The 19,571-nt window shown below is 31.5% G+C and overlaps 1 protein-coding gene across 1 annotated transcript; it reads right to left on the bottom strand.

Moving 5' to 3' along the window:
• Positions 1-5,789: 5,789 nt before the first annotated feature.
• LOC121119711 (cyclin-A2) lies at positions 5,790-10,147 on the bottom strand. The gene is made up of 6 exons (XM_040714468.2): positions 8,648-10,147; positions 8,213-8,578; positions 7,914-8,137; positions 7,640-7,844; positions 7,250-7,497; positions 5,790-7,168 (listed from the first exon to the last, which is right to left on the bottom strand). Exons 1-6 carry the CDS (start codon positions 8,810-8,812, stop codon positions 7,123-7,125), a joined length of 1,254 nt encoding a protein of 417 aa, XP_040570402.1. The 5' UTR covers positions 8,813-10,147; the 3' UTR covers positions 5,790-7,122.
• Between the last annotated feature and the right edge of the window lie 9,424 nt (positions 10,148-19,571).

Raw genomic sequence — 19,571 nt, 5'->3', positions numbered from 1 at the left:
TTCCACCCACCTTTTTGATAGCTCTCTGAACAGTGGTGTAAAACCCCGAGATCTCTTGCATAGGACTCGAGGGAATTGGCCACGGCTATTTTCTTTTACTCATCCGGGTCCAGTTTGGCCTTTTTGACAAAACCCTCTTCAACGTTTCGGACTTGCTGATGGCATATACGGGCGTCCTGGAGACGCCAAAATGCTTGTGAATGGAAATTCGTCGATCATGTTCAAGTATCATTTTCTCGACTTGTAAGTAAGCTAGGGAGCTCAGCCTTATTTTGTTTTGTAACTAACTGTTTGTGTTTTAATATATTATAATATGAATTAATTTAAATCACTCAACCTTAATTAATTATTGAATTAGTAAGTGTTCAGATTTTAACGGATCACCCGTTATGTGTAAAGATTTCGTTACCCACATAAGATGTCAGCAGAATGAGGTCCTAGTCCACGCTGCAAATGAACAATGGTCCAAAGATATTTTTGAGTACTTTCGACACAAAACCTTTTGGCTACCCTCATCACTTGATCTTAATTCCACATACTTATTCAGAAGTGTTTACAGCTTTGTCGAATTACATTTTGCCGGAACGAACACTGCCGAAACAAATAATAAATATATTTGATGACGATTCATACTATGTTTATGATTCCCATTCATTTTACATTAATTTTAATAGATAAAATGTTGAATTATTAGCTAATGCTGATTGATTAATAGTTGATTCATTTACCTATAAGGATCCTTCATCAGTTGGCTCAAACCGCTATTAGAATAAAAATCATCACAACTGTATAATAATTAATTAAACAGACAAATTTGAATGAGAAAAAACGTTTAAACAAGGGGAGAAGTTAATCAATGATTGAGATTCAATAGACATTGCAAAGTTAATCAATCGTTTATATCAAATCTGTTATCCTATGTATCTGGTAGAGTCCTGATTGACACTCCTTTATCCCGAGGTTGTCCCTGACCTTATAATGATCAAGAAGTGTTTTTCATTAGAATAGTCTAATAGATAATTATTAGATAGTATTGCAATATGAATCATCATAAAACAAATTTATTAAAGTGTTCTTTTGGAAAAGGGTCTTCGAACTGCAAAAAAATATATTATGACGTTTAATCACAACGGACGATATTACACTGAGTGAGTAGAACTTCTTGCAGAAATTAATAAAAATATAATTTGTTAATTAAACAAGTATATATATACATTATTTTACATTCCTGGATCCAGAGATTTGGAGTAGTTCTTATGCTTTAAGTCTAAGTTAAGCCTCAAGTCTTTGCTCACATAATTACTAGACTTAGGATTTGCTTAGCTCAATCGCTCAATAAATTGTTTGCTATACCCTTTTCTGTGTGAAAATTACTCATTTTTCCAGTCTGGAATGAAATAAATATAGAAAGCTTGGGCTTTACTTCGAGTACACAATAGCTTTTGATGATTCCTTAATTATATTTTTTGAGAGAAAATCCAGCTGCAAAAACCCTCCTTCATTAGGCTCTCTTTTTGAAGGTAAAATTATATATATGATGCAATCAGGGTTATGATTACATGATCGAATATTGATGAGGGAGCCAGATTCCACAATAGCTAATTAGCGGAAGGGGAAATTTGGCTCAAAATTGACTGTTGAATGATCCCAGTCAATCTTGAATCTAATTGCCAAATCCAGATCTTCCATTAATGCAAAAGGTTGGATGTATTATCAGTGGTGACGATGATAAGAAATCTCGTACTAACAAGATTCCTGAAAGTCAAACCACCTTCAAATTTGCTCCAACTACAAAAAGTTGAATGGTCTTTAAGTATGTTTCAAGCTACCAATCATGATGGAAGAAAATCTTTCTGAAATCTTGATTTGTTGATATAATATAGCAAAATTTATGAATAAATTAAGATAAATATAAAATAACACTACTTACTTTTAATTATCTTTATAAAACTGTATTTTTCTTTAATTAAAAATTGCTCAATTTTGATATTATGGGTGCTCATTTTTCTAAATTTTAGCGCTCGTTCTTGGCTTATTTTTGCCAAAAAAAAAAAAAATCGCTCAAAAATATAATAATTACTATATACTAAAAATAGTCTATATTATTTAACGGGGGCGTTTCTAGCTTTCATCATTTGGAAGGAGGCTTGGCCCAAAAAATTATCAGCATCGCAATATAGTCTGTATATATATTAGGGTGTTCCATAATATTAAAAGTAATCTTTCAAAAATGAATATTCCCCACCCCACCATTTTTTTATCTAAGTAATATCAGCCACTCAAATAGGGAAAAAAAAACCTAAAGCAACGATAAAATGTGCCAAATAGAGCTTTAAGTCAATTCGATTACTTGTCCCTAGGATGACAGGTAAATTTACACATTCAAATGAAGATTACAAAAAACTTTCTTATCAAAAATGTATTTTAACTCGTTTAACTATTAGTATATATATGTATGTCTGTTGTGTAAAACTTTGGTCCGTCTAATATGATATATCTCCAACTAATTTAGTAAAACGTGCTTCAACTTTTTCCAGTCCACTCTACTGTATAATAAGATTACATTGCCAATTAATTTGCATGGGTGCCATTTTTGAACCTGGTCAGGCTAACAAGGGGTTCCCATTTTGGGGAGGGGGGAGGGTTATGTAAGGAAGTTGTTTTTGGAGCTCAAGGATAAGGAGTTGAGTTATAAATCTAAAAGTGGCCTATGAATTACAACATTATCTAAATTTATTCAAAATCAAAAAAGTTATGGGCAAAAAAAAAAGAAATCTGTGAAAAGTATAGGGTTGTTGTTTTTTTAGATGCAAAAAAAAGAAGAAGATTTTCACAGAATATTGGAGTCATCGAAAATATAAAGTTTGTAGAAATTTGTTTGGAGATTCGTTTGCATATAAATTTGACAAATAAAAATCGATGTTTATCTAAAATATCTTTCATTTTCTGAATAATTTTTTCAATTTTCTCTTTTTTTCATCAAACGTCAATTTTCAATTTTTTATTAAGAAATGCCACAAAACGATGCATTTTAGACCTAATAGTTAAAATCGTAATACTACACTGTAATATTATTATTTTCCTGAACATTTTATTACATAACTTTTTGATTTTTTTCAAAATGAACCAGCTATCATGGGTTATTTGTTCGACAACATTATTATCCATAACTTTTTGGTTTTGCTTGTACCAATAAAATCTTGCTACGTTTGTATTTCTTTTTACAATGCCAATAAATGCTACTACGTCTTTAGTTTTGGCAAATTTTCGACAAAAATGAAAGATGGAACTTTTATTTAGACAAATCTTTTCATGCATATATGTTGGTATATTATTTGAAGTTTATAACACAATATTTAAAAAAAAATTAATAATAATGATATATTTTATGTAATATACAAGCAATATATTGTAATAACATTGACCATTGTCAATGTGATTTTCCGCTTCCTCCTTGGGCTGAGCAACGTCGGTTAACCCTTTGCTAGTTATTTATATAAATAAGTATATTCGTTAAATATATATATATAAATTTCACAAATAATATCCTTTGTACGTATATTCAATATAAAACTAGGTACATGATGGTGGAAACATCTAAGAGGGTCCTCGATTTTTTGATTTTTTAATCCGGCAAATTTATCATTCGAAAAAGTTTGAAATCATTCACTATTATTAATAATTCATCTTAGAGGCGTCTGTAAGGTTGGCTGGAGCTCTCAATCGAGGAATCTTTGTCGTTTAAAGTTTTATTTTCTTTAAAAAAAATAATTTCTTAAAATTTTAATTCTAGAATTTTTCATGTTCCTTCTAAAAAATAGAGTCCCTTCAAGGAAAGTCCTGCAGACGCCTCTCCATATATAGGTATACATTGGCAGAACAAGGTTAAATACACAGAGTGGACCTTAAATACTGATAAATTTAAAATCGTATATAACTTTTTTATTGCGATAATTATTAACCTATAATTTTGAATAAATATTACTGAATGTCATAGGAATAGATAATAAAAATATATACAAAATGGTCGCCTTTTAGAAAATGTACAGTCTTGAGTAGGCATGAGCCACCCTCTTTGAAATTTGGCATCATTCCTTAATTAGGAGGGCTTTCAGAACATCCAAATTAGGATGGGGCTTCTTGCAGACTGTCTTTTCCAAAATGAACTAGATTTCAAAATCCATTGGACTCATTGAATTAATCATTTTATGATTTTTTTAAATATAATTTTAAGTTTTATTTCTTCTGGTACTTTATTCCTCTTCATTTTTGACATAAATAATATGCATAAATTTTAAGAATTAATTACAAAAATAATTAATATGATGTCCTGTCTGCCCTAATCATCGCTGTAGCCCCCTTGGCAGCAATGATGGCTTCCAGGGGTCCACGGAAGACCTTGAACCCATAGCGGATGTGGTTCTCAGACATGGGATCCCAGTGCTAGATGACGGTGTCCTTCAAGTTCTTGATATGTGGTTGACGGACAGTGCAGGTCTTTTACACAACATGCACCAAAAAAGTGAAGTCCAATGGGTTGGCATCTGGTGCGTAGAGGGGGGGGGCACATTTTCTTTGACCAGAAAGGTAAGTTGTCCTCCTACCACTTCTGGCCCATAGGGTACTCTGGAACTCCATGTTAGGGCCTATGTACAACGTACACACACAAGTAGGAAGGGGCTTGTATGTGCGAACTTTATATCTTTAAAAAGTTAAAGAATTGCGAACATTTTTATACTTCCTGGCTAATGTTATCAAATTTGTCAAAAAGACACATGTTTTTGTCAGATTAATTGAAGAATTTTGATATTTCAAAAAATATCATTGAAATTGTGACTTTTTTCCTTAAAAAAGGTCAACTGTTAAAATTTGCCCTTTCAAAAAAATTATCATCAAATTATACTTTTCTAAAAAAAAGTATTTGTCCAGTGAAAAAAAAATCCTTCTTTTTTATTTGTCAAATTTTTCTCTTCTATTAAAAAGTTATTAAAAACATTCAGTTTGGATGGAGTTGAGGTTGCAAAAGTTGCACAAACTTGCATATTTACTTTGTAGATAACCCCTCATATGATGGGTTTTCGATCTTGAAGTCCTAGGCCCATACCATTTTTGTAAACAGAGCCCATTCGTTCTTACTCAGTCCCCCCATAAAAAATTTTTTTTTACAATTAATATGAACTATAGTAACAAGAAATAAAAAACTATTATTTTTAAAGGATTTTTTTTTTTAAATTTTTTCCCATTAATGTTTATCTCCTGAGCAATCAAACAGTAATGACGGATGGACTCTACGATTTCCATCATTTTATTCACGTATTTGGCTGTTACAGTATCAGAACCAAAAACACTATTCATATTTGTATGGATTACATTTTCGTCTTGCTCTAAGACAAACTGTAAAATATGGCGTATTTTCTCTTTGAGACACATTCAACCAGTCCTATATTTATATAACAAGTTTTTGATAGTGCAACATCTTTTCTTTTTAACGCCATCTAGAGTAAAAGGATTTCTTTTTTTCTTACCCCATACAACTGGGATGGGAAAGTCATGATTGTGTCGATCCATATTTAGGACTGAAGAGTGCCGTCCCGTCCTTAAACTGATAAAAGTTTTTCCTTCATGGCGACACTCAACTGTATTCCTTTTTTTAAATTGGTTCGACAATCCTAACTGGATAAATAAGGACTGACATCACTACATGGATCCAGGATTTTATAGGTGTATGACTATGTCCTCAAAGCTAATAGTACCCATGACTGAGCAAAAATAAATCAAGCATGCAACACTAATATTGAATAACGTTTATTACAGGAGATACAAACAAAAATATCTATATAAAACACATACTTCTTGACAATAGTGGTCTTTTCTGCAAGAGAAAAGGCATTAAGCTCATCATCTAGAGGTATTTAAGTGTATATGATGAAGACAACAACATGGGAGGTGGGATACAGTAGTAGAAATAATAATATGGAAAAGTATTAAGTGAATTTAAAAACGTGGAATTGTGAAATTAATGTAGGATATTATTGAGAAAATGGTAATAGTATGTACGATTGGAAATAAATGGAGCCCCAGAACTGTGCGTACAAAGCAGAGAAGACTGTCTTTCTCATCACTAACCAATTTTAGGAAAATGGTTGTAAAATAGTATTATAATACAACACATATCTTGCCCACTTAACTAAATAGCCAAGACGCATAGTAGACAAAAAAATAATACCCCGAGTTTTTAAAACAAATTTAGCTTTTTTTTTTATTGCAAAAATGATAACAAAATAACGAATAAGCTTATTTATATCTTTGTAAAATTATTAAATAATTATATACCAATGTTATACATTTGAATTGAAGAAGAGTATTTTGTTGGATGAAAACAAAATGGACACAGAGGTCGGAATGAGATCAATTGGAATAAGCTTGAAACGTACTTTTCTAATCTACTATATGAGAGAATATATATGGAAAATAGATAGATTTATAAAATACAGATTTCACATTTAAAAATTAATTTATCTCCTTTATAAAAAAAAAAGTAAGTAAAAACGTACTACTACAAAATATATGTATACGAAAAAAAAGCTCTTCAGAATGAATATGATCTTAAAGAAGATGATGATGAAATAGATAACCTAATTTAATCTTTGGAATTGAATATATTTATGGGGAAAAATATATATACAGATCTTGCCACAATATTATCCTCTTACACAATTGAAATAAAAACAGAGGTTCATAGTAAGTTACCCCAATTACTCTTATTAGTTACAAAATGTAATGCATTTCACACACGCCAATATCGTCCACTTTGTACCAAGAGATTAAACATTTAATAAAAGGAGAAAGAAGGCATTGAAAGGTGGGCATTTCAACTAAAAAAAAACTGGGATCATGTATAGCTTTGCTCATTTTGCTTATATATATATCAAGAAATATATAAATAAAAAGGTAGACAATACGTCCAAATCCCCAGATCTGCAAGACGACAAATGAGTACATCGTTACTCATTTATGTTTTAAGAGTTGACACTGGATGAATTTGATTAACTAAAGAGCGATTATAATTGAATGAACGACATTCCTAATTTTGAATTAATTCGGCTAATGCTTTGATAAGTTTTAAGAGGATATGGGTAGTGGAGTCATCTCGGATACATTCTTATATCTAAAAAAGAAAGGAGATTTATAGAAATTATGCTCTGAATTAATTCCTTTCAATTTGCATTCACAATAGACGTTTACTTACTTATCTTGCTTATATTTTTCTCTCATGGCTTGCTGCTGAGATTTTGGTGCATCCGTAAAAGTCTTATGAAGGTTGACTAAACAACTTTGGAAATCCTCTACCCGATATCCCGTTATTTCTTCCATTTCTTGCGGCCAGGGTGTGAGTTTACACGTATGACGAGCCAAAGTCAATGATGCAGCACCAACGATTGAGGGAGTATAAACCAAGTAACGTTCTCCATCCAACAAGGTAAGTTCACTCAAGTACTATAAAAAATAAGATAATTAGAATAACTTAATAATAGATTCATTGGATTTTGTAAAAAAAAAAAATGATGACGTCATAGTTGATGGTTAAAAAATCTCGAGGGCAACTAGCGCCCTCAATAATCAAGTAATATCAACTTACTTGTCCCAAAAACGTAACTTGTTCTGAACTTTTTGAGAGCTTAGAAAATTGATTTACGAAGAAATAAGCTGTTGGCATCGTAAGATCAAAGCCAAGTACTTTAAGGACTAAATGTTCCATTCGTAGAACCTGTTTTTTGCTATATGTATCATCCGTGATATAAGTAAACTCGTTCACCTCTGGAGGATAAATTTCTTCGTATTTACTGTTGATAAAAGAAGAAGACGTTAGTTATAAACAATTATTTCCCACACTCAAGTGACAAACGTCTTACGCAGCAATGAACATACAAGCAGTTCCAACCAACTGCAACTTGGCCCTTTGAACTGACATATAGCTGAGAAAACGATCAATGTAATTGACAGAGAGGTACAGGGTTTCAGTACATAAATTATATTCCTCAGCTACTTCAACAAGCCAATCCACAAGGATGGAACGCATGGTGAACGTAATATCAGGTTGCTTGGTCATATAATTCCACTTGGGCATGAGTTTGGACTAGAAGAGAAAAAGAGGCCGAGTTAGAAGATTGAATAGAAAGAAGGCTGTAGGAAGAAGAAGGAGAAGACGCACCTCTGTTCCCTTGAGGTAATGAAAGATATCCAAAGTATACTCTTGAATCTCAATAACTTGACTATAACTGACAGGAGGAACGCGATTAATCTTCCAATTGTCTCCTGAGAGACTTGTATCCAGAATCATGGACTCCGCGCCATCATCTTCACTTTGCGAACTAATACTTGATTCAGGATTATAATGGGTGGTGGTGGTCATTGAAGGTGGAGGTTGGATTAAGGGTAGTTTGGCCACTTTATCCGCCCAAAAGTCCACTTCCTTCAATGGTGCTCGACTTCTTGTTCTCTTGGAAGCGGAAGACAAGGAAGCACAGCTTCCAGCCCCTCCAAAGGACTCCTTATCATCTTGATATATGGTAAAAGCCTAAAAGAACGCCAAATAAACAAGAATTAGTAAATTGTGCAAGTTTAATTGAAATAAGGCGGGATTTACTTGAGGTTTGAGGGGTTCCTTTGAGACACAAGGTACGGAGCTTTTATTGGAGAGATCCCCGAGGACAGCGCGTCCACCTTGACGTATAATGGGACCTGCGGATATTTTGTTAGAGGGTCCACCTCCATTATTTTCCTGATTAGAAGAGTGTCGCAGAGTAGCCATCTTGTTCTGTCGAGTATCTTAGTTGATGAAGATGAACGCGCACTATCAAGTAGTAGTAGTAGTAGTCCTAGTAATAATCTCCGTGCTGATGTATATCCTCACAAAAACAACCTATCTTTTTAATTCAGGTTAATTATTACACATATTTTATTTCTAATTTCTCAAATTATGACGGTGATCCTATTGTTCCTAATTAACTGCGCCAAATGTGATAGTATAAAGTACACATTAACCACACTCTGTAAGATCCAGGAGCCAACTGAACAACTCCTTTTTTTCCTTTACCTTTTTCCTTTTTTTCAAACGAAAAGCACTCTCTTGTACAGCCGTTAATTCATCGCTGCTACTTCAACTCTAGACAACTTATAGCAGGAGCGCGCCCGCATATCTTTCTTTTTCTTTTTTTCTTACTACATTTTTTTAATATATATATATATGAAAGGAAAACACAATGATGATTCGCTACAACAGTTCTGATACACATAATAAATAGCACAAAAACGCGAGGGGGGAGTCCTCTTTATATCATGATAGATACGCTAATTTAGTTATTTAGGCCCTACTACACAAAAATTAAAGCTCTTATAGGGACTATTTCATTTATTATTAACAATATTCTATATATATTTTCTTAGCCAATAGATTATATCTCTCGGCTCAGATGGTATATTCAAAATACAACTTTTTTTTTTTGAACGAGTACACAACGTTGCCCACATTACTATTTAGCTTCTTATTATTATTTCTGAATATTATTATTATAAGTCTCTACAAGCTTCTAATCCGTTCGATCATGGAGTTTTTATGGTACTCTGTTCATCATATTATTTGCTGATGTGTAATTTTTTTTAATACTGATAAATAAAACATTTGTGATAGCGATGAAAACTGCATGGGAGAGGCAATTCGTTTAATAGTTAGATTCGAAATTAAATAGCAAGTAAAATGATATTTTTTTGGTCACACGTACATAGATAGTTTTTATTTATAATTTTAATTCGCGGGTGGATTAACAAATCATATTCAAGGATCATAGTGTACATCCATGACGTCACAACATTTTAAATGAAAGCCCGCGTAATGAAAGAAGAAGAATTACACATTGATGATGGGACGACATTATATTTCTTTATATAATATACTGACATAAGGGGGCGTGCAGAGAAACTTCCACGAAAATGGATCGATACGGATGCAATAATAACAGCAAAGCAACCCCTCTACCCCCTCCTCACCCTACAAAACGACACTTTCTCCTTCGATCTATTTTTTTTTCAACGGTTAAAAAATTTCTTTTTTTAGTCTACACCATTATAACTAAGTAACCGACGACTCAGGGATCTTCCGTGTGTACATATATGTTGTTCAAAAATAAAAAGAAGAGAAAAAATTTCATGAATTAGACGCTTGAGGGTTTTTCTCTCTTTTTTCATGACCGTTTTTTTCATAGTCATAATAGTAGATTTGAGTCAAGACATTTGTAAAATGTACACGGAGTATTCCATAGATTCCGAGAGTTCCATCATGTTCTCTTCTTTTAAAGTACCTAAAGAATGTCGCTAATCCTTCTGCATTTCTATGATTCCTTTTATACCAAATACAATTTGTTAAAACCGCCATCTGTAGGCACAACAATATACTATTTATTGTAAATTTACTAAACAATATTATTACGTGGTATTGAGCCATTGAGTATTTTGTAAGAGTAAAAAGTACCAGATATTAAGAATGATTTTTTTAATCATTGTCAATCGCATATAAAATGACCCCCACGTACGTTGGGATTTTATCGCTATGTGTACATATATGTTATATGAGAGGAGGTAAAATGCTAATTTCCCTCTTAATCAGAGTCTCTCAAAAGAGAGCTGCTCCGCTGCTACAGACGACATAAATACAACAATATTTCAAAAAACTTCCCCCCGCTTCACATAGAAGAACTCATATCCCTAAGTTTCAACAGCGAAATTATTATTACTGCTCTATAGCCAAGGGAAGCAGATGTGTAAATGAAGAAAGCTGAGGACTCAAATTCTCATTCGGAGGGATGTTAGACCGAATTCAATATATTATTCATAAATGAAAGGTTACAAATAATAATGCTTTAAAGTCTGGGGTTTGCTCCATGTTAATTGATAAGTCTATATAATAACAAAGGCTATATATAGCCCTGCAATCCCTTTAAAAGGGGGACATGTAAATCAATAACTATTAGATTACTACATAGTGTTAATAATGTTTTGTTCGGTTCGGTTTTATGCAACTTTTTGCCTTTTTTGAAAAAAAGGTCACATATATATGATATATTTTTCACTAATAAAAACCGTCTTAGGACCGGATTAAATTCGAATTGTGCTACTACTGTGCTACTAAAAGACCGCTCCAGACCGAATTAGTTAATACTATAACGGTCTTAGACCGGTACAGATCCAAAACAAACGCAAAGTACAAACTATATGTATTCTCATTTCCAAAAAGAGGACACGGGAAGAGATTAATATTTCGAAAATAGGATTTTAAATATATTAATAAATTTAAATTATAAAATATTTAAAAATGAATTACTTGTACCACAGAAAACCGGGCAGTTCATTGTAAAAAAAAAGTACCCGTGCACTCCGGAGCGGATTTTATAATGAAGACAATACCTCCTCCATGATAAAAAGACGGTGGAATAGTCAACAATGGTGGACGAATAGAAATCCCACGGATCACACGCATATCTCTTCCCGCCATATTTTCTGTAAAATATCTTTTTACTCCATCATTCTGAAGACTGAATGCAAGGTCAACTGACTCTCATAGAAGTAGGAGGGAGTAACTTCTATGAAAATACATACATATGAATCAAAGGAAATGGATTTCCGATCTTGGTGACCTTCAAATCCAATGCATCACTATTGCGGGAAAAATGTAGGGAAAAAAATAATAATTCAAGTTCAGATGTTCATATGTACTGTTAAAAATAAAAAGAAGAGAGACTCAAAAAAGATAATATGAGGAGGACTGTGAACTTACCTGAAAAAAAAAATATATATATTATAAAAGAGAACAGCAGTTGTTGCTCAGTCATCATTATTTAACCGTTCTTGACCTTCCAAACGATGTTTTATATTAGGTTTACTTATGTAATACTTTGATCATGTTGCCATGATATAGAAATTATATATATGGTATATATATAAATGGGCTCAAAAATAATTTACAGTTAAAAATTGCGAAAGAAAATCAACGTTTACATTCCTTGGTGTAAACCAGGGGTCGGCAACCTTTTATATTCAAAGAACCATTTGGACTCGTTTGGATATCTAAAATGAAGCTTAATAATAAGTCATTTTTAGGGTAAAAGTGTGTTTAAACTACGATTTTTTTAAAGTTTCAATTCTTTATTTTGTGTCGTTTGAACAAGAAATTTGAATTTGTGAGCAATTTTGCACAATAATGACTGTTTTTGTGTGACAAAGATTTTGAAATCCCAATTTTGTAGACTTGTACAATCTACAATGTACATTACAAAGACCATTATTATGTTAAAAAGAAGGATAGTAGACAGGACTTTAAACTAAAACTGTTTGTTCTGTTGAATCTTCCATAACTTTTGTACAATGACTGTTTAAAAAATATGCCTCATGTGACAAATGGTGAAATTTTATATGGTTTAAATTATTTTTCATATTCAAAAACTATATATTTCAAAACTTTATAATTTACTCTCTAAACTCTTAAACAACTAATAAAAATGCATAGTTAAAGATCTGTTTCATATAAATTAAAAAGTTACACATAAATTCTAACCATACATGCACTAATAAATAAAAAATGCTGTTAGCTGTAAATTTAGTCAACCTTTGGGCGTTTTTGAGACGTACATGGGGGCCTTGATTTGAATAGAAAAAACAATAATTCACTCAAATGAAATGTTACAGTTTAAAAAAATCCCATCCCAGAGCCACAGCATATGGATGAAAGAGCCGCATGCGGCTCTGAAGCTGCAGGTTGCTGATTCCTGACTTAGGCATATAATATAGACTTACGACGGATGATCATGTGAGTCAATAATTATTTGATCAAAGTCATGACTACTTACTGCTGAGAATCGGTTGGAGACATGGTTTTTAGTTTCGTTTAGTTATTTGTGACTGTTTCTAGAGGGAAAATTCTTTTTTTAAAAAGGGACACAAATATAGATATGTTTTTTCACTTAAAAAAATGTAGTAGGATCGGGTCAAGATCGTATTTTACTGCTACGAGACCGGTCCAGATCGAATTCGTTTATATTATAACGATCTCAGACCGTTATGGATCCGTAATCAAACTCTAGGACGAACCATATGCATTTTCCTCTCCAAAAAAGATGAGTGATTATGAAGAACATGATAATAAAGAATATTTATGTGTTGGACACGATTAAAATTTATTATTTCTGCTTAAAATATAACAAGAATTATTTCAATTTCACATAATTTAATTTATACTGACGAGATTCTGCAGTTTCCTGGAATACCATAATTCACAAGTATATAGAAAGTACGTACGCAATTTCCTTTCCCCCTCCCCCTTTAATTGGTCAAATGTAGTTGCACTGATTAAGTATAAGGAAGGAAGGGATTCCTGTAAATAAAAAAACTAAGTATAGTGCTTTACAAACGGAAAAACGGTTTATTGGAGTGCTCTTTTTTTCATTTATGTAATAAGTCGTGGTGTACTAACAATTCCCTCGAAAAGAAGAATTCTCATCTATTTTTGGTGTAAATTGTTTCCAAATGCGTAGTAAAATTAAAATATATATGAATTTAAATATAATTACAATATTTTCTCCGCACTAATGCTATTTTAAATGTAAAAGGTTGCCCTCTATTTTCTCTCCCCCCTCCAATCATATAAAAGGCAGCTGACATTAACAATGCTCTTAGTTCAGTAATAAAATATGTATCGCTCCCGCCTTGTCCTCGCACTCTAACACTAATTCCATCTCCAAGTATGGAAGAAATAAAATAGAATTACACTTACTCCGTCTGACCTGGTCTACTTTGAAGCCCATATAACATATAGTATATTTCCTTCTCTTGGAACGACCGAAACGTGAACTTATGAACGTTGAGTTCAAGAGAATCATTTTTTTTTGAGCGCATTGTTCATTAAGCTACGTTGTTCCATAATCAACCCTACATCCCCTCCTATCTACCTCCATAGTCCTCATGATTAATGTCACAAAATATTAACACAGTCCCTCCCTTTCTATAAATTGTCAGTGATCGGACCATATGTCCTCTTTTTCAGAAAATATATGATAATCCTACACAATAGCGTTGCTCGCTCCGTGTTAGGGTTTAAGGCTGTATTTAGGTTTTCAATTATTCTCTACCGTTATAGTTCTTTATTTGGGATCCCAATGACGTCATCTGTATTGCTATTAAATCTTTAGTTAGAACTGAAAATCCTTGTTGACTAACCTTGTTTGAATTATGGGGGTGTCAAAGCAACGTGACTGTATCACTTTTCCTCGTGACGTATGCAATATTAACCTCCTTTTCGGGCAAAAAAGTAGCCAATTAAATTTGAGCAATATTGACCATGTGATTGACGTTCGGCCATTTGCTGTTATCATACGCTCTGTACTCCCAAGCAGACAAAAATTGTCTTTGGCTCAGGGATCAAAGATGTCTATCGAGAACAATATAAAAAGAAACCGCTATATGAACGCTGATTATATATTTTTCCGTTCAGACGCTCAAAAATGAACATTTTCAATTCAATCCCCAAGTCTTAATATAAGAATTACAACTCAATATATAGATAAGTTACCCATTCAAAAACCATGACTTGGAAACACATTTATCGAATAATAATAAAAATAATATTATAGTACATGAGTGACGTCAATGGTCACATCTTGAGACAGGATCATTGAATTCTCTCTATCAATAGGAAAAGAAAATTTTGAACGCTTAAAATAACTCCAAATATTTTTTCCTTCCCCAATTTTCTTTCTTCCTTTTTCTTGACCTCATTTCTTTTTCTTCATTCCTGAGAAAATGGGTTGTTATATGGGTACAATATATAACTATTCCCTCTTGACTGCTGGGAGCTAAAAAATACGCAAAAAAAAAACAACCATAAAAATCCATTTTCCTTGCAAAAAAAATTTAAAAGAAAAACCTTTTTTTTTTTTGCTTTGACCGAATTCAATGCCTTCAAATGTTGATCTTGACACATTATTTACAAATGAAAGTGGGTTTTTATATATGTTGCAAACAAAAGTTCTTTCATGAAGAAATTGGGTCATTCCAATTAATGATGTAATTTTTACTATTTAATGAAAATTACTAAAGATTATTAACTTATTAAGATTTAAATAGATTCAAATCATAGCAGACATATGAAAGTATGTTTTTATATATGTGCTGTACAAGTTGCGAACAAAACGTTATAAATGAAGAACTTGGAATAGGAATTGGATATAGGTTCATTCCAATTAACAGGGGTGCAGAATTTTTTGGTTTTTAAAAATAATTTTTTTTAGAGACAATTTGAAAAATTAAATTTTTTGGGATAAAATTTGAAAAATTAATATTTTTTTGAACCAAAATTTCAATTTTTTTTTTTTTTTTTTGGAACAAAAACTTGAAAAATTAAATTAAATTTCAAATAATAAATTATTTGAAAAAAAATGAAATATTAAATTTTTTAGTAATTCCAGTTGTTTTTTTTTGGGGGGCTACAACTCTTCCAGCCCATACCCTGCGAACACCTCGTATCAATGATGTAATTTTTGACTATTTCATGAAAATTAATAAAGATTAATAATTACAATAAAAAAAATGTACAAGTTGTAAAATACTTGCAATCAAAAGGACATAAATGAAGAAGTTACAAAAGGATTACAGATGAGTGTTTGGATTTTTTTTTTTTTTTAAATAATTTAAAAATTAATATTATTTGGAAAACATTTCAAAAAAATTAAATTATTTGGGAAAAATTTCAAATATTAAATTTTATGAAATAAAATTCTATTATTAAATATTTTCGAAAAATTTCAAAAATCCACAACTATTAACATCAAATTAAATTTTATAAAAAAAATTCAAAAATTAATTTTTTAGAAAAAAAGTTTTTTTAAACAACTCAAGATTTTTGAAAAAAAATTAATTTTTGTGAATAGCTATGGATTTTTGAAATTTGTCTCAAAAAAATTTAATATTTGCAATTTAATTTTTCCCAAAATACTTTTTTGTGAAGAGCTACTGATTTTTGAAATTTTTTTCCAACAAATTTAATTTTTCAATTTTTTTTCAGGAAAATTTAATTTTTCAATATATATTTTTTTTAATCCAAAATTGTAACTTTCACAATATAATTGTACAAGTTACAGTTTGTACAAAATACCAACTTGTACCCAACATATATACGTATAATATGAGGTGTCCGTTACATAAATTCCAATCGTGTTGTCCTCAAATATGTATTTTAATATTGTAAATACAATATTTCGAATAAAATGTCCAGATGTTTTCCTTTTTTGTTCTCCTTGCTCGCCTTACACCCCGCCACAACCTATGGTATGATTAGATGCCACATGTCACAAAAGGACCTATCTTTATATATACATAATTACCATGTCTCTTTCATACTCTATATATGTAGTATACATAGCCTTTCAGCTTTGTACTTAAACAATACAATATTTGTGTGTCGCTACATAATAACAGAGTTGATAAATCGGCGTTATAAGTAACGACGTTACTTATTTCAGTAACGAAGTATCTAATTTGATTAATATTTTACCTTTTATTTGTAGGGACTGTTGAATGGTCAAAAATAGTCCTCTGTTGAATCAAAATCTAATCTCAATGGAATTACAATTTTTCCATTTGACCTATAAATTGTCTTGGACTGAATTAGTTCGACCGAAAAAAAATCGTTCCATAGAGTGGGAGCGAATCAAAATTGGTATACAAAGTGAGACCGAAAAAAATCGGTCCACTCTCTGATACCGCAGTCCCGACCGAAAAATTAGCCCAAATCGGTCTAGAAAAAATCACTTTAGACCGAACCGAAAAAAATAATTCAGTATTGGACCGAGTCTCAATACAAAAAAAAGTATTCAATTTGAACTGTCGTTGTTCGCTCATCTATCGTATTATTGTCAAAAATCCTTAGTTTTATTCTCCCTTCTCTTCTTCTCTAAATCTTATAATCTCCTTTGAAAAAAAGTGTGCAAAGACATATACCAACATGCAGCGAGAATCATTCCTAAGATTTTACTGTGTTTATTTTTTCTTTAATATGAAATAGTTGTTTATAAGTAGGGGAGGGGGAATGCAATTTTAAGACTGCCAGTGCTATGAAGATTTAAAAAAATGTTCCCAGAGCCATCTCTTGAGCCTTAAGAACATATATAAAAAATGTCAGTAAAATCCATTCATTGCTTTGGTCCTGATTCCCAGACGCAACACAGACATTACCATTTAATATATAGATTTCCTTCTTCGGAAGCGAAAGAGTATGAAACTTATGCACATGGAGTTCAAGAAAATAATTTCTCATGAGTGTGTTGTTCATTGAGCTACGTCCCTCTATTTTTTTTTTAGATGGTTGTTTGTGTTAAAATATTTGGTAAAAGACTACATTTGAATGAATATCAATTTTATTTTTTTAGGTAAATTGAATTGAATTATTTAGTGATGTATTGGTTCTTATTTAGGACCGAGGACTGCTGTGTATTGTTCCTTCCAGGAACAATACAGTCAAATCCCACTTATTGGTCATAAAATAAATCCCTTGTGACGTCATTGAGGGTGTGTTTCCTTTATTTAGTTATTCCGTGATGTATTGCATTGTAAAGAAAATAGGAATATTTTTTGGAAGTTATGTGCAATGATCAATATACATAAATATTTTATTTGCCTTAATAAACCATCAACATTTTATGAAAAATTTCAAGGACCAATAGGTCCTAGGATTGGACTGTACAGAATAAATAAGGTCCGACACAACCATACTGATAAGTATAAAAATTATGAAGAATGCTGGGCCACTGTCCCCTATCGTTCTAGAGCCACTGTCACATGGTACTCTGTTTTGTAAGCACCGCTGTTAAGGGATAACTATCGTGAATATCGGCTTTACATTTTAGTCCGAGTAACTAGAAATTAAACAGGGGCGTCTACAGAATTATATATAAATATATTGGGGGAGGGGGGTTGGATTTTTGTAGGGAAAAAATGCAAAGTTCATCACTAAAATTAAATTTTTTGTAACAAAATTTCAAATATTATATTTCTTGGAAAAAAAAACTTCAAAAATCATATCTATTCAAAGAAATTTTTTTTTTTTTTTTAAATTCATAGCAATTCATAGAAAGTTATTTTTTTTTGGAAAAACAAACTTCAAATATTAAATCTTATCGAAGAAATATTTCAAATATTAAATTTTTTCGATTTTTTTTTTCAAAATCCATAGTTATTGACAAAAAATTTCAAATACAATTTTTTTTTGAGAAAAAAACTACAAAAATTCATATTTATTCAGAGAAAATTATATTTTTTGGAAAAAAAATTCAAATAATACATTTTTTGATTTTTTTTTTAAATCCAAAGTTATTCACAAAAATTGAATCTTCAAATATTATATTTCTTAGAAAAAAACCCATAGCCATTCATAAAAAAATTTTAGATAGTAGATTTTTTTTCTCTGCTCCATAACTTGCTCACAAGACTTTCTTTTAAGAAAATAAATCTTTCAGAAAATATTTTTTATCCCTATTTTCGCGTAAATTTTTTCCTCTTCACGACAAAATTTCTTGTAAAAATCAAAAATTCTTTAATTTCTTTGGGGGCTAGATCCCTCTGGTCCACTCCCTACCGACGCCCCTAATTACTTATTTCAAGTAATGTCTCAACTGAGTCGAAGAGGCTCTTCATCAGTAGTCAACCTCAGGGATTTGTTGCAAATTAGCAACTAATTATCCTTTGACAAAAATCATCAAAATTGACACTCTAATTTGATCAATGGAATTTATAAATAATAACAATAATATTATAACCAAGGTTGAAATTGGACTACGGAATCATAAATCATATACAATGTGAATCTCATAAAAGTTATTCTCAAGAGAATCTCAAAATCTTTTTTTATTATTTTATTATTGCCCATCATTTATGCAAGGAGATTTAAGTTTTAACCCATGAGCCATTGTATGAACAACAAAATATTATTATTATTTTCTTCGTATTGTTGTACGTATGTAGTTATCAGCAGATCGCTGTTGTATCTGATTTTTGTTTCTTTCCCGCCAATTTGTTTATTAAATAAAAAAATACAAAAACTCATTTTTTTGTATACTCATAAATTAGAGTAAAAAATCACTTGAATGTTTTTTTGAACAGTTCTGTATGAATAATTATGTATCCGTGTTCGTTAGTGATGTGACCGTCCTTATTTAGAACTGAAGACTCTTCTGTTAACTCCTGGTCCAGTCCAGCTACGTCCTAAAAACTTATAAAGTTCGATCATTAATGACTTCCCTCAATTCTATTTTTTTTTTTAAATGAGTTCGTGTAGTGACTGTCCCAAACACAGGTCCTCAGACTAGTCTGGAGTGAATAAATTAGAAATTAAGCTAATCACTCCCGAGAAAAACTATTTATTTATCTAAAGGATGATTAAGTTTAAATTGTGGTTTTGAGTGTGTGTGTGTTTTTTTTGAGGGGGGGGACTGAAGCCAACCCTTAATAAAGGGATTGATGGAGCTGTATAA

The sequence above is a fragment of the Lepeophtheirus salmonis genome, chromosome 6 (genome assembly GCF_016086655.4).
Source record: "Lepeophtheirus salmonis chromosome 6, UVic_Lsal_1.4, whole genome shotgun sequence".
Classification (NCBI taxonomy): domain Eukaryota; kingdom Metazoa; phylum Arthropoda; class Copepoda; order Siphonostomatoida; family Caligidae; genus Lepeophtheirus; species Lepeophtheirus salmonis.
This window is presented reverse-complemented; position numbering and strand designations above follow the sequence as displayed.

Bases quoted from the DNA above. Each gene is read 5' to 3' on its own strand.
- LOC121119711 (XM_040714468.2), bottom strand. From the start codon at position 8,812: ATGGCTACTCTGCGACACTCTTCTAATCAGGAAAATAATGGAGGTGGA. The intron at 8,138-8,212 runs GTGCGTCTTCTC...TTTCTCTTCTAG, and splicing joins ATTACCTCAAGGGAACAGAG to TCCAAACTCATGCCCAAGTG. The intron at 7,845-7,913 runs GTAAGACGTTTG...TTTTATCAACAG, and splicing joins GCTTGTATGTTCATTGCTGC to TAAATACGAAGAAATTTATC.